The 16,098-nt window shown below is 33.7% G+C and overlaps 1 protein-coding gene across 2 annotated transcripts in view; it reads right to left on the reverse strand.

The window, feature by feature from the left end:
* Positions 1-16,098, reverse strand: part of LOC110032405 (protein DJ-1 homolog C) — a 53,526-nt gene that overhangs the window by 15,902 nt on the left and 21,526 nt on the right. For both annotated transcript variants that reach the window (XM_020736036.1, XM_020736035.1), the window contains exons 3-5: positions 3,698-3,847; positions 3,415-3,594; positions 1,408-1,485 (exon numbers count right to left, since the gene is read on the reverse strand). In XM_020736036.1, the coding sequence (XP_020591695.1) occupies positions 1,408-1,485; positions 3,415-3,594; positions 3,698-3,847 (408 nt within the window). The remainder of the gene's footprint in view (positions 1-1,407; positions 1,486-3,414; positions 3,595-3,697; positions 3,848-16,098) is intronic.

Genomic DNA, 16,098 nt, shown 5'->3' on the forward strand with positions numbered 1-16,098 from the left:
CAACCTTAACCCCCCCCTTTTAAACGCCGACAATTACGCACAAGTCGTATGTATTTACATATATATTTACAAACATACCACTCAAATTTTTAACACCATATCAAAAATGCCACCATCGCCACCCCTTTTTAAAGTGAAAGACACCCTTCAATGCAAAGTTTTATGACACTGAGATGTTAAAAGTGTAAATATCAAATTTTGGATGTTAGGTTAGTAAATATATAAGAATTGTGTGGTATGCATGTAAATTTTCCTTAAAAAAGGTCTATATAACAAAATTCACGCATTTGCAATGCAAACATAATTGTAATCTGAATCCACTGGTTTTTAAATGCAAATATATTTGTAACAAGAATCCGCTGGTTTGGACTAAAGAGCCTTTTCTTAATATTCATAAAACAATCAACAAAAACTTTAAGTGTATTTCATTAGCAGCGATGACAACAAAATGTGCATATAGTAAACTTAAAGAGTGTAATTGCATTCAATATTGAGAAGAAGTAAGTTTCATTTTGACCAGACATCAGCGAAAAAGAATTGCAAAAAATTGCTCTTTCACAATACAAGGAAATTACATCTTTTAAACTGCAGGGATCTACCAAGTAGGCCAGACCCAACATAACTTCTATAAAAAGTGAATGAAAATACAAGTTATTACGTTTTGTTATAAATATGATCTTGGAATCTCCATTTGACTTTATGTTGAATATGATGCTAAAAGCATATGTTTTTAATATTCCATGTTCAATTTATAACTAATGATCTTAGATTTGATATTTTTTTTGTTAGTACTTAGTATCTAGTAGTAATAGTATTGATTGATATTCTTATTTCAAAAGCTATAAAAATCAATTATATTGAGAAAACAAACACAGGTATAGGTCGATCGTTTTTTTTTTCCTTGTGCACCATCAAAAACCAAGCAATCAAGTGATTCAATGAGCTCGTATAGGTAAAGACCCCGCTGTAGAAGCTCTTATACCCACCTTTCCCTCATGTTTTTCTCTCTCGATCCTATTTCCCCCACGCTCCTCACATTTTTGTTTATTCCTAACACAGACTTGTTACTGAACTCCTCGCCGAAGCAGACTCTTAATCCCCAAATCCTTCTCATTCCAAAACTACTTGAGATTTCTTCACAGTTGTAGCCTCTCTCAAGTCCTCCACCTATTCTTTTCCGCTTCCTAACATAACGCTCACACAATTTCACTTACAAGAAGGTCAATAGTATGTTTAAATTTGAGAAGGCACAGCCATTATCCAAAAGAAACCTCATTTTCACAACAAATATCAAGTTGCTTTAATGTATTAGGCAGGAGGGTCAACAAACAACCCATAATGGTTAGCTTGCAATATTAATATAAATACATGAATTTAACTACTCTATTGAAGTTAAAAACAACTTACACGAGGAGTTTGACCAAATGACCAATCAACCTTATTGAATTCTTTCTTTAAGAGAAGGCCTCCACCCAGTTCAAGCATCTAACAAAAAGGAGAACAGAATTATATAGCAAAATTTTTTAATGAAAAAATAGGAAAAAGCCAATGCTAATTAATAACTTTAGAGAGATAAAATCCAAGAGAAGATTACAAGCTATGAAAAGTATTCAAAACACTGAATTTCTACTACCCTATTAGCATGAAAAAAAATCAAAATAAAAAAGTGCAAGTAGCACATTCACCTACATAACAAAATTTAATTTGCATAGATGAGAATAGAATATATGAAAAATACGCTAAAAGAAAAAAGGACTAAGCACAATAAAATCCTAAAAAAAAACATAAATAAAAAATAAGAAAGAAAGCCTAACTTCCCTTACTTTAAATTAGTAAATGACTAAAAATTGGATCTTAATAAAACTCGGTCAATTATGCTTGAAAGTAGCTTACTTTAAATTGGCAAACTTTGAAATTTCAATCTTCATATGTATTTTCCTAATGGGTAACTTAGTTTTTAATAAACGAATGAAGAAAATGATTATCTTTATTTTAGTATAGTATGAATTAAATCAATCAAATTGATTCCTCTCCAACAAATACACAAAAAAATGAAAACCTAAATCCAATTTACATTCATCTCCCTAGCATTGCATTGCATGCATCTTCTTCTAGCTCTCCGCACATCTCGCCAACGACTCTCACATCATTTTCATCTCCCCACCAACTTACTGCTTGTCTTCGCAAAGGCCCTCAGCCTGACTTGCCTTCATCTTCCTTGCATCATGAATGATGTCGAAGCCCTAAGCCCAACCAAGATCATTCATCTTTGCTAGATAGTGACTCGCCAACATCACTCATCATTGAAGAAACGGCGCACCAAAGAATCTACATGCCCATGAATTTCTATCATGAGAAATCACTTTAAAACAATTAACAAGTAAAATGCCAAAGTAGTCCCCTGGCTATTTCCATTAGGTCATTTTAGTCCCGGAGTCTATAAATGTATCAAATTAGTCTTCATACTCATTAAATTGGGTCTGAAATAGCCGTATGTGGAGCTACTTCAGCTTATATTTAAAGATTGTGGGAACTAAATAGACACTTTATAAGCTCCGGGACTAAAATGGCCCCCTATAAAGTGTTAAGAGACTATTTTGACACTTCTCTCAATTGAATCATATGATTAAGGAGTTTGAATTTTTTTAAATTAATTTCAGTTTTTTCTTAAATATGATTTGCTTCATTACATTCCCTATTTATGAAATATTAAAAATATAAATTTCATGTGGCTTATATAGTAAAAGGTAAAGTGCCCCCACCTTAAGTCTCTACCTTTGAAAACATTTATCAAAACAAACTCATCTTTTTCATTCGTTATCCAATTGTGAATCAGAAACTCTCCTTCAAAACTCCCTTCAAACGTGGTGGCTAAAATGGCAACTGGCTATATGAGTAATAAATAAAAGAGGTGTGGCAAGGCTTGGAAAAAGCATCCTTCGCCCACTCAGGTTCCTCTCTTCCTTCAGAGTTAGATATCCTATTTTCAAATCTCTCAAAAATGAACTCATTGCAGCTATTGAAGGAGCTGTTGCCTTCTCTATACCCCATTCCATCACTTCATTCCTTACTGAAAAGCTAAGGAGAAGAACCGGTTTACAGGAACTAATTCTTTCCATAGTTCATAAAAACTTTTCAATAAAAAACAGCTGGTACCTAAACTTTATTTTTTACATGCATAACACTCAAATCTTTCATATCATATCAAAATAACCACCATTTAAACTTCTAAAAAGTGAAATACATCTTTCCATGCATAGATAAGGTGGCCTTGTATGTTAAAATTGAAGTTTAGGTGTTAGATACATAAATAGATAGGAATTGAGCTCGGTATGTATGTAAATCTTCCATATGCATTTATGTGTGGAAAGTATGTAGAGAAATACTAAGTGCAATGTCATAACCAAGACGTACCAACAATTCTCCAACATCAGCAGCAGATTTATCACCAAAAAGTTGCTGCACAAATGACAGTGCAAACTCAAAAGTCGTCCCCGGACCACGACTTGTGGTGAGCTCTCCTGAAACCTGGAGATTTGATTGGACTGCCCAAAAGGTGGGAAGCTTGCTCATAAATGCTGGATGGCAAGTCATCTAGTAATGCAGGCTTAACTTATTTGATGTCTCCTTTAAAGAGAAATAGAGAATAAGTACAAATCTGGGTTGAATATGGTACCAAAAGAAGACAACGAATTACCTTCTTTCTCTTCATTAAACCCCATGACAAAAGCGTAACAGCTGGAGCAGCACATATAGCACCATATAACTTTTTTTCCTCAGCTTGTTTGGTTATGATATTTCGAAGAATTTTGCAATCCCTCAAACGTGCGGCACCTGGCATTCCACCCTAAAAATAGCATTGCAAAATAAGCGAGACAAGGTCTCATTTGAGCTTGATAATATTGGGTCACACACATGACAGGCATGCGAGCAGGTAGAGCGTGCAAAAAAGGACGAACACATGCAAACACACACACACACATATAAGGCCTTAGGGCCTGGTATATTGGTTTAAGCCAAGAAAAACCCCTTCAACATTCTAGTTAATATTTTTTTTTTCAACAGAAAATATGACCACTAACTTTGGAGTTAAAGGTTTAAACGAAAGGGTCTCAAAAATTGACTCGGCACCTCACCCGACCCGAAATAGACTAAAAAAATCTAGGTTTAGGTTGACCGGATTATTTTTTTGTTCGGGTTTTGGTCTCAAATCCTAACTAGTTAAGTTTTAAAATTGAGTTCAGGTTGACTCGCCAACCAAAATTGACCCAAAAATGACCAGTGCAACACGTAATTGACATGACAATCAAAAACAGACCTGAAATCGACTAAAATTTGACTCAATACTTGCTATGCTTTATATTAAAAATCTTATTCAGGTTAGATTTTGGGTCAATTGTGTTGAATGAGTCAGATTCAGGATAGATTGTAAAACTCACGTTGACGAGTTTGGTTCAAGCAGTTTCAGGTTGGTGGGTGCATTTCGAGTTAGACCTAAATCAAACCCGATTTCACGCCGCTATTTAGATGGCTGTTTAGGATGTTGAGTTCGCAATTCTCATTTATGGATTTCATCAAGATGAAGAAGCAATAATGACATGACTTATAGTAAAATAGGCAGAAGGATATTAAAGTTGTAATATTGGTCAGAACCAAGTTCGCTAAAAGATGAAGGCTACAACTTGAATCTTTTTGCCAAATAACAAGACTTTCTTGCGGAGCCTCAACTGCACAAACGGCAAAAACAGCCTTAGCAAGCATAAGCCTTGGTTCATTTGGAATGATCGCATACAACCTCCTTCCACGAGTCAAAAGAGGAATGACACCAATAGGAAATTCAATAAGTAGGGGCGCAACCACCTGAATGGGACTTGAGCAGGTATCCTTGACCATGAATATAAATCCCTAGAACAACAAGTCTAGTAATAGCAAGAAGCTTAAAAAACAAATTTAGATTACGGCTCCAGTTTTTATAACAATATTTCAGAAATGGATGAGGTCTACCACCCACTTGATGGTGCATAGTATTTTTGAAAGTTTATTCTACATAAATGAAAAATATGGCTCCATAATTGCAGTAAAATAAGTCATTCCGTACTTTCAAAATATAAAATTATAATGGACATGACACTAGAGTGGATTGCAGGCAGTGATTGAATGTCTTGGAATTGACGCTCAAGAGAAGCTTGGCAGAACTCAATGCTTTATGAGCAAAATGTGCAATAATTAATCTATCATTCTTGATAATAGAAAAGCTTTCAAAATTTAATATTAAATCAAAGAAGAATTTAATATTTTTACTATGGAATGTCATAAAAAACTTCTGCTTATGGGTGAGCAAATGCTACTATATGGTGCAATAAGATAAAGAGCTTGCCCATTAACCAAAAATGGAAAGAAGAATGGTCACTATTTGAGTTGCCAGAAATCTATGGTGACCAAGCACTAAGACGTAAAGCATATGCAACTACCCAACAAGAGAAATGTTCACAAGCAGAAGTGGCATGGGTTTGATTTTGAGTAATTTGATTACAATCACTCTCCAAACATCAATCCGTATTTCCATTTGGGATTGTGAACAGAATGTTTCAAAATAGTCCTCATCTTCTTTCAATTTTGTTAGCGTCAGAGATAAGAAAAAACAAAGGAATAGAATAAAAGAGCATCCAATGGCAACCATGTGCAACGTACCTTGAATCTCATTGATGGTAGATGTAATAAAGGCTATGTTTGTGGATAAAGAAAGAAGTAGAGCTTGAAACAACAACGACAAAACTTTAATCCCACTACGTGGGGTCGGAAAAAAAACACTGCTAGTGTAAATCACAAAACAAAAATCTCTACTCAAGCTTTAAAGAGCTTTAAAAAAATTGCCTAAATGAAGAAAAATTGAACCACTTTAAACATTGGCTCAAAATTGAAAATCAGGATTATAGATGGCATGGGCCAAAGTTTACCCATGTGCAAACCTACAGAACCCAAGTGAACATGTGCTCGCCACTATAATTGAGGCGACATGATCGCATCCTAGTTCTGAGGGGCAATACGCAACACAAGACAAGATGAAAGAGTTGTACCTGAGTCATGGGATAACTTCAAAATTTAAGACCAATTGCGCATTTTTTATACTCAGGATGGTAAAGGTTAATATATAAAGGTACACAATACGCAACACAATGTTTAAAGTTGAACCACTTTAAACATTGGCTAAAAATTGAAAATCAGGAATATAGATGGCATGGACCAAAGTTTACCCATGTGCAATACACTGAGATGGACCATGTGCAAACCTACAGAACCCAAGTGAACATGTGCGCGCCACTGTAATTAAGGCGACATGATCGCATCCTAGTTCTGAGGGGCAATACGCAACACAAGACAAGATGAAAGAATTGTACCTGAGTCATGGGATAACTTCAAAATTTAAGACCAATTGCGCATTTTTGATACTCAGAATGATAAAGTTTAATATAGAAATAATTATAAGCATAGCATGTAAAAATAAACATAAGAAAATACATATTTTATTAAAAAACATACTATATAAAAAAGTTCAACAAAGAAAATAATGACTAGTAAAAATAAATGAGAGAAATAACTATATAAACAAAGACTATTCATACCCAATATAAGTCTAAGCATAAAGAACAAGTAAACTCAAGCATCAAATGAAATACCATTACTAAAAACTTTGCTCCTGTAATGACGGTACACCAAACAATCTAGTAGATGTCACAACCTAGCCTGAGAGTTTGACATTTTCAAGGCTAAAACAGACGGTCGAACGATAGAGATACAAAATTTTATGATATATAATAATCCAGGATAACATCAAAACACTAGAGAGTCACTAAACCACAAGATTTCATATACATCATTCATACATGTAAGAATATTTAGTTTGTAATAATATAAGTTATAAAAAAAAACTAAAGTTTAATAAATATTTTCATTTGTTCATTTTCTTCTATAAAACTACTCTCTTGTCTATCATTTTAATTCAAATCATTTTTTATTGAAATAAGTAGTTAAACAATAAGTTAGATAACATCATAATGAATTACAGTTCTATCAAATGTTGTAACACAAATGCAAAAAAATAATAATGATTAAACGTTATTATTACATTTTATTAAACCTTTTAAACATTTCCACTTTTTTAAATTAGAATATTTTAAATGTTTTCAATTTCATTTCTTTCAGGAAGTAATCTCAAGAACACAATCTAAAATTTTATATCACTTAAGGTACAATATTTTTATTTTCCTTTTTCATTTTATTTTGGTGCATTAGTATCATAGTGTTACCAAATAGTACTATAAATGGGTGGCTTTGATGATTGAATTATACATTTAATTAATTTATTTTTTTTTACTTGTTTTAATTAATTAAAATATACATTAATCTTTTCAGTATAAATTCAATGTATGAACATTATTAAAAAAATATTACATTGTTTATATGATTATAGTAAATTTGAATGTTCAATAAATTTTTTTTTTAATGCCTACAATAATTTGAAAATGTCTAATATGATTTTAATTGATTTAAAAATATTTTTAAACTTAAGATAATTATATTTAGTACAAGTGAAAATGTAATTACTCACCTTGATTTTTAATTAATTTAATTTGTTGTTTAATCTTCAATGATCACTTCCTTTAACGTAGTATATAATCACACAAATAATTTATTGAATAATTTCTTTAAACTTATTAAATTTCAAACTCAATATCAATAAGTTAATTATATAATTTAAAGACAATCTTTATTTAAATCCATCAAATCATAGTGTTTATGGTTAAGTTGCATATCTCACATACCTTATTCATTTTTTAAAGTCCTGGACATCAACTTCATGTGATCAATTCTCTAATCATCTTTATCAATCTATTATTATTTTTTAAATCAAAATTCTCAAATATATGTTTTTTAAAACTAAGTATTTATACAAAATAAAAGAGTTAAAAATATTATCTAGATTGCTCTTTTTTTTGCTAATAAACTCAACGATTCCTTTCAACCTACTGATTCGAATACTTTGAAACTATCGAATTTTGACATTATTCAATGAAAATCTAATATTAAAAATTGGCAAAATTTAAATCAAAATAGCTATGTATTAAATTAAATAACCCTGACCTTCTGCCATTTATTTTTTCTCAGTTTGTAGTTGAAGCTCGTCCCCCACACGTGTCATTCAGTATGCTCGATTGTCTTTCACAATCTCGAGGTTTCTCCCATCCCAAACACCATGTGATGTTCGCTTACTTTGGCCCTCCTACAAGTGGCTCCATCTTTCTTTATGTGTGAGTCATGCATGCTCACTTGGTTCGGATCAAGATCGCTCGCCAGCTTTGAAGGACACGCGGGGACAAAACCAACCTCTTTTTTTAGGGTGTAAAAAACTTATTACATATATATAAGAGGTTTTAACAAACAAGAATTTAGAGAAAACAAAACTAAATAATTAATAAAATGCAAAAATAAGAATAAAAATACAGATATTTACATACCACTCAATTCTTATGCATCCGCATCACATTAAAAATACTACTATTTTTTTTCATATAGAGTTTAGGTGTTGTATGTGTAAATACAGAGGAATTGGGTGGTGTGCATGTAAATGCTCATGTTTTTGTGAAACTTCGTTCAATGTGAGTGCACTATTAGTCTATTATGAACTTCATTCCCACATAGAAAAAAAATTTGATTGCTAGCGCTCATTAAATTGAAAAGGGTGTGGGCGCCCAAATATTTTCAATATTATGAAATAGTGCATGATTTTAACATATAATATTTAAATTTACGTTTAGTTGGGTCAAGTAGGTGGTGCAATAGATTTCTTTAAGTCAAGTAAATTATTATTTATTTACAATTTAGGCAAATTTTAATGGCATCATGATATTAAAGGGTATGTATATAAATGTCTTGGGCTTGGACTAAGTCACGATACTTTAGTTCAACATGGACGCAACATCGCCACTTGCCTCGCTTGTACGTTGGTACTCCCTCCCTCCCTTTGCACTACATTTCAATTGAGATGAATCTCATTCATCACTTGATAGTGTAACATGCTTGTCAATTATCTAACCGACACAGTCAGTTAATTTTTTTTACAATTCTTACAGTATAATCTATTATAAAAAGTGTTAAACATATGCATTTGACAATTCAATAATAATAACAAATTTTTAAAGCATAAATGACAATACATGGAGAATACAGCATGAAGAAAAGAAAATGCATGTTTTACAATGTAATAGCGGCGTAATGAATGACATTGAATCATTAACTTGCATGAAATTTCATGGCAAAAAACAAGTTTTACATGTCTTAAAATGATTTACAATGTGATGTTGTTGATATAGAAAAGGTATTTAATACATTACTATGATAGCATATTCACATGCAACCACATCAAACATAATTATTTAAGGTGGGCTCATCAATCATTTATCATTTTCATTTTATATTTTAATATATCTATAATTGGTTTTACTAAAAAAACCTTAAGACCAAAAGGTAAACACAACCATAAAAACCTAAAGATTTCTAAAGAGTCGTCATTTAGCAGACAGGTTAACCCGACTATCCAATATCCAAATGAATCTTATCAACTTAAACATCCATTGCAAATAAACATTCATATTTTATAAATGTAATAAGAAAATATTTAACAGGTGTTCTATAGTGCATATGACTAAGGGTCCGTTTAGGGCAGCTTATTTGGTGCGATGACGTTTTGAAAATGCATCTGGCTTGTTTGGGTAAACTGCGTTTTGACAACTTATGCGTTTTCAAAACGCAGAAAACAATGTTTTCACACCGACAGCTTTCAGGCAGCGGTCTGACTTTTCCAAAAAAATAAAAATTTGTAATAGCCACATCATCTAGCTTATCAGCAGATTATTCAATCAGCTGCAGCTGCCCCAAACAGACCCTAAAGCTAGTTTTATTAAAGATATAATGAAATGGATAACAAGTCTTGTTATCAAATGATCATTTCAAAATAAAGAAAATTATGTGACAATTAAAGCATAAATCTACACTCATCATAATCTTTCAATATGAACATTAAATAAGATTTTTGAGACCATATATAACAATTAACTATATGTCAAAGGCGTGACTAATATATTCTAAATACTAAGAAACTTATTACAAGTATCAAGCATAAAGCCAATAAACAAAAGTGTATGTTTATCCTCCAAAAAATGAAAATTGCCTACCTTAAGATGAACTAACGGGTGGGATATGGAGGACCGACCGCTCCTCAACAAGAAGGGGGCTGCCACTCCTCACTCTCCCTTCTCTCCCCTTCTCCTCTTTATTTCTTAGCACCTTCTGAATATAAGTCTTTCCAAATCAGAATTTCTGAATATTTTTATTATTCCTTCATAATTTGTATTTCCATTATAATCCCTTTACTAAACTGGATTTCCAAATCAGATTTTCTGAATATTTTATTCCTCTTTGCTAAATTTGAATTTACATTATATTAATCCCTTTATTAAATTGAATTTTTTATTACTTTTTCTTATTTTAAAACTTTCCTAAATTGAGTCTTGGTCCCCATTATAAATAGTGGGTGTGGGTGTTATTGTCGGCCGTTATTTTTTTAAAGAAAGAATGATTTTCGTAAATATAAAAAAAAAATTTGATATAAATATGTTTTTTGAAAGTAACATTTTAATTTAAAAACATATGGGACCAAACGAGTCTCACATATTGAATAGTTTGGATGGATGAGTGTGATACCACAAGTAATACACTATCCCGAAAGATAAGCATAACACTTGACAGTAGGCTCAACCACCTAAACTAAAAAATTTGTGACATCCGTTTTGTCTGCAAAATATTTTATGCATGGACGACAAGTTTCATCACCTAATATAAGGATTAGATAAAGTTTATTTTACCTGGGTTCCAAGTTCTCTATAGAGGCAAATCCCTATAGTTAATTACTATAGTTAATTACATCTTCGCTTAAGATCAGTGGTTTTGTCTTCAAGATTTCAAAGTTTAGGTTTCCAAGATTGGACACAGAAAAATCAAATGAGAATGGCTCAAATAGGAACATTTATTTCCAGGAATCCAATTGAGGAAAAAAATCGAGGAAACCACAAATCCGAGGAAAACCTCAGTGGTTTCTCAAATATCTTATTGTTTGGCTTTATGTCTTTGAAATAATGTTATTCAATGTTTAATCCTGCAATTTATTTTTAGAATTTAGGACTTACATTCGCACGATATCTGATCGTGCAAATAGCCTAGAAAGATATGAGGATTTACACTGTATCAAACGGTAACCTCGGAATCCTAAAAATATTAGGACTTATAATTGCACAACTAAAGATAATATGCAAGGATTTATGTTGCGCTAAGCAAACTACCTCGAAGTCCTATGAAAACTACCTCGAAGTTCTATGAGTTGTTATTTATTCTACAGAAAGGTTTAGCTGATGTGAACTTGTTTTTTTTGCTGTAGATCGTCATCCTTCGTCCACTACGTTCTGGTCATGCTGCCCACGAAGACTTGCTTCATGTCCCATGTAATAGTAGTTTCAAGTTTAGTGTCTTATATGCGAATGTGCAATATTGTTATTTGCTGACTTGTAGTTGTATATCTCCTAAACCAGGCTATATCCTAAAGGTTTTGTAGTTAACTTAAAGCATGCATAAACAAACTATGTTATAAGGGAGAACAATAAATGAAAACAGTATAAGGTGCGGTAAATGTATAAGGTGCGGTAAATAAAAGTGCGGTAAATAAAAGCAATATAAGAAAATACAGTAAAGTGCTATAACTGTATTATAAACTTTGGGTGTCTGAGTTTCTTGTTATTGTTGCACCTGTAAATGAGATCAACATCGCAAGTGACAGTATAGTAGAGAAATTTAGCTAGCAGGACAAACATGTGTTTATGTATAGCAGAATAAACGACGGAGTAGCACATGGAAAGCCCTGAGGAAAACTGAAATTAACCCACAGAGACTCAAAACAAATCGTAGGAAAAAAAGACATAAATAAAACAAAACACAATGTCACAAATAAAGAACCAGCGGTGGGAGATTTATATATGACATTGGGAATGTCCCAAATTGCCTGAAGAATTTGAGTGTAATATTCAAGCTCAAATCTCAAAACATTGGGTTTCATTTTAGATCAAGTTATGATGAAAATTTCACTATTTGATTTAATTAAATCAGTCATGAACCACAGCCTAATGCATATCTTGTCTATCGTTTTAACTAACTTGTGAATTAGGGTCGCGCCCAGTTTCAGTGTCTATTTGAAAATTAGGTAGATGAACTCTCACCTAGGGTGTGGACCTAAAATCTAGGAGGCCTACACTTTAACTTAAACTTGAAGTGTTTTAAAGTGTTTTGTCCTCAATTAAGTGTTTTTTCAATTAATCCTCGAACATGTTTAAATCAAACTTAGCTCATTATCATGCTCTTAAGACATAGGGGGTAAACCTATAATTTTGGCAAAAAGGTTCGTGAAATGTGTTTCAATCCTAATTAAAACAACTGAGCTTAAGTCTATCCAGTGCTTAGGGGGTCCTAATTGATAGTCTATTGATCTCTCAATCATGCCCCTAACTCTTGAATCATTTAAGCTCTTACTTTCTCCTAATTACAATTTTATCTTTCTTATATAAAAGAAATAATGAATTGTTGGCTACCATATTTCCCCTTTATGTTTCAATCATCTCAACAGACTAAGTATCAACTTTTTTTATTCCCTCCCCTTTCTTTTTTTATTTTTTTTAAGGTCGTAAACCAATCCTGAAAATAATTAAATCAGAAATTCTCATTTTTAACTTAACCGGTGGCAAGAAAAAGGAAAACAAAACCAAATAAGTGGAGGAGGCCGACCCACTTCTGAAAAAAGAATCAGCTAAGCAAGGTGCAAAACCGCAAGTGAATCGGCCTAAAGACATTTAAATTCTTTCAAAACAATGATCAAATCAGTCCAAAAAGATGCTTAAACGCTTCCAAAAATCAACACTTAAAAGTGCCCAAATCGATGTATAAAAGCCTCAAAATGCAGCTTAAACTTTAACGAATAAAGCTTCAAAATGCAATTTAAATCTCACTAAAGAGGGCCTCAAATGCAGCCCAATCATGCTTCAAAACAATGTTCAAAATCTGCTCCAAAGCCGCACCAAGGTGTTTCAAAACCTTGTATCAATCGCTTCTAAATCAGCCCAAGTTCAACACGAATCCATGCATAAGCTCTAACAGGTGCAGTACCAACACTTACTATTGATCAAATGTAGCATAACATATATGTATCCAAAGCTTATCCATGTTGAACAACAAAAGATGTGATTGAGTTTCCCAAGTGCACTCATATGAAATATGATTGAAGGGCAAACGTTAAAATTCATTGCATAACAAATTGAGGAAGCCATTGAAATGAATTTATTTCTCATAAGTATAAAAGATAAAGCTTCGATATCAAATATTGCAAACAAATAGGAATTTAATGGCCTTCGAACCCCTCCAAAAACAAAACTTGTATTTCTTCCAAAAATCAGCAAGATGGGGAGCGAAGAAAATCTCCTGAACCTATTCCAAACCAACAATAGTGGATATCAAGTAGCATTTCATAGGCGTCTCTTCCATAACTTAAGAAAGGAAAAGCAAACAAGTGAAAAATGGTCACCACCATGCCACGCATGCTCAACATTTCATATTTAAGATACCAAACTTTTCAAATAGAAAACGAAAAATATCATATATTTGCAAATGTAAAGCTTTGAGATTCTCCGAAATTTTCAAATAGAACACCTAAAGCCTTCAGATTTAGCAAATGGACCACACAAATGTTTCAGATTTTGCAAATACGCTACCCAAACATTTCAAATTTTGCAAATACGCCACTCAAATCCTTCATGCAGCAAGAAGAAAACCACCAAACAGGCCCAAAAAAAACACCAAAACCGCAGCCCAAACAGAGGGCAAAAAAAACTCTCAAATTGCAGCTAAATAAACCATCAAATGTCTCATTAAAGCCTAAAAAAAACTTCAAAATGCACTAAAACAAGCGCACTATTTCCCCTTTCCAAATCAGCAGTTAATTAACCCAAGAACAAACCCCAATTCTTCTCCAAAATAGTAAAATATCGAGTGGTATTGAGGTAAAAGTGGTAAGTATGCAAGAAGTAAAAGCCGATGTGTTGGATGTGCAAGCATAGGTGAATGGCATAGTTTATAAACAAAACGATGAGGAGAGGATCTATTCCCCTTCTATACAAAGTTCCCCAAGTTTCCAATGGTTTACAAATCAAGAACCACAAGAGTTTCCAACTTGCAAAGAACCCAATATATATGAATTTCAGATTCACATAAAACCAATAATAATTAAATTCAGCTTTCCATAAGGCCAAAACCGAGCCACCACACATTCCAGATTTTGTAAAAGAACAAGGCAAATTTTTTTTTTTAGATTTTGTAAAACAAGCCACTAAACCATTTGGATTGCATCAAAAAATATGTTTTACCTCAACCTAACACTATGGAATGTACCTCTCGAGTATAGGCAATGTGGCTACAAGTAAAGAGAAGAGGGGTTCCAAAGCACTTCCCCAAGCATTGCAAAATTGCGGCCCAAGTAGAGAGCCAAGAACCCAACATTTCAAGCCTACAAAAGAACCTCTCGGGGCCCTCCACAAACAAGGTTTAGCCCAAATAGCCATGTTTGAAACTACCAAATAGTGCTCAGATTTTACCAAGACAGCTAGCAAGTAAAGGATTTTCTAAATAGGCACTCTAACATTCCAAAGAAAATACAACTAACATAGGTAAAAGAGATGCATCAATATTTATAAACCATGAATGTGAGATTTAGCTCCTCCAAACTACCATGTTGCTTTTACTTCCACATGCCATGCTACCATTTGTGAATATGAAGTGGTTAAAAGAGTAAACATCAAAGCTAAGAAATTAATTGAATGAGGGAAAAGTAACAAGCCCTATCAAACTCCATAACAAGGCTAGCCGAAACATCCCCCCACCTTTCTTCCCTTCCTTTTTAAAAAAAAAAAAATACAAAATAAGCCAGCTTAATGCCCCAATTCAAGCAACGCATCATATTTTAACATGCATAAAACCGTGCATTAGAGTTGGGAAGCAGGACAATACCACACCCGTGCACATGAACCTCATAAAGATGCAACCCCCAAATCCACCAAGTGAAACACATTAAGCCCAAAGAAGCTTTAGTAAAAGAAAGTATAGCATGCTATCAAAGCCTCAGCCTAAAATCTGATACCAAAACCATACGTATTTGATGTCATTTTCAATAAAATAAGAGATTGTAGAGCTTGTATAACAAGAAGGGAAGTAACAAGAAGGGAAAAGCGATGCTAATAGGCTAGCTAGTTAAACCTTGCCACAAAAAAGAACTTCCAACAAACAAGAATACCAAGACATGAAGCAAAAGGTTTATGCCTCAGTGGTCAAACAAACAACCAAGCAAAAGTATCGAGTGAACCAGCAAGGAGGCCGAGAAACCTAGCAAAAAAATCGAACAAACAAGGAGCTCAAGCGAATCAAAAATCCGGCAGCAACTCCCCCTTACAATAAAATTTTCGGCCAACCTCAACAACTGTACAAAGTGGGTTTTTTATAGCCACAGGAAAAGGGGGAGGGTCATACCTCTGTGAAGCGGTCGAATGAGGTATCAAGAGAGGAAAGATTGCATTTAGGAAGGAGAAAATGCGGCCTCGAAAAGGAGAAGGGTCGGACAGGAGGTAGCTCACGATTGGCGAGCTGCTCGGTCGAGCAGCTCCCGCAAAAGAGAAGTCAAACGCTGGGGAGCTCGCGATCGAAACAGGAGACGCGCGAGCTAGGCATCTGCTCAGGTGCGGCCGATCGTGGGAGAGGAGAAAGCGATCGAGCGGCTGGACCGAGCGAGGAGAAGAAGAATCGGGCTTGGTTAGGGCTCGTACGCGATAGAGGAATGTGCCCGGGTCACTGTTGACCTCATTTTTGTGAGGTCTTTTCTTCTCCTCCTTAGAGTCTAGGTTCTAGCTCTAGAAATCCCTATGGACCATCTTAGAAAACTAGAATTGAGACTCACCC

The sequence above is a fragment of the Phalaenopsis equestris genome, unplaced genomic scaffold, assembly GCF_001263595.1.
Source record: "Phalaenopsis equestris unplaced genomic scaffold, ASM126359v1 Scaffold000938, whole genome shotgun sequence".
Taxonomy (NCBI): Eukaryota; Viridiplantae; Streptophyta; class Magnoliopsida; order Asparagales; family Orchidaceae; genus Phalaenopsis; species Phalaenopsis equestris.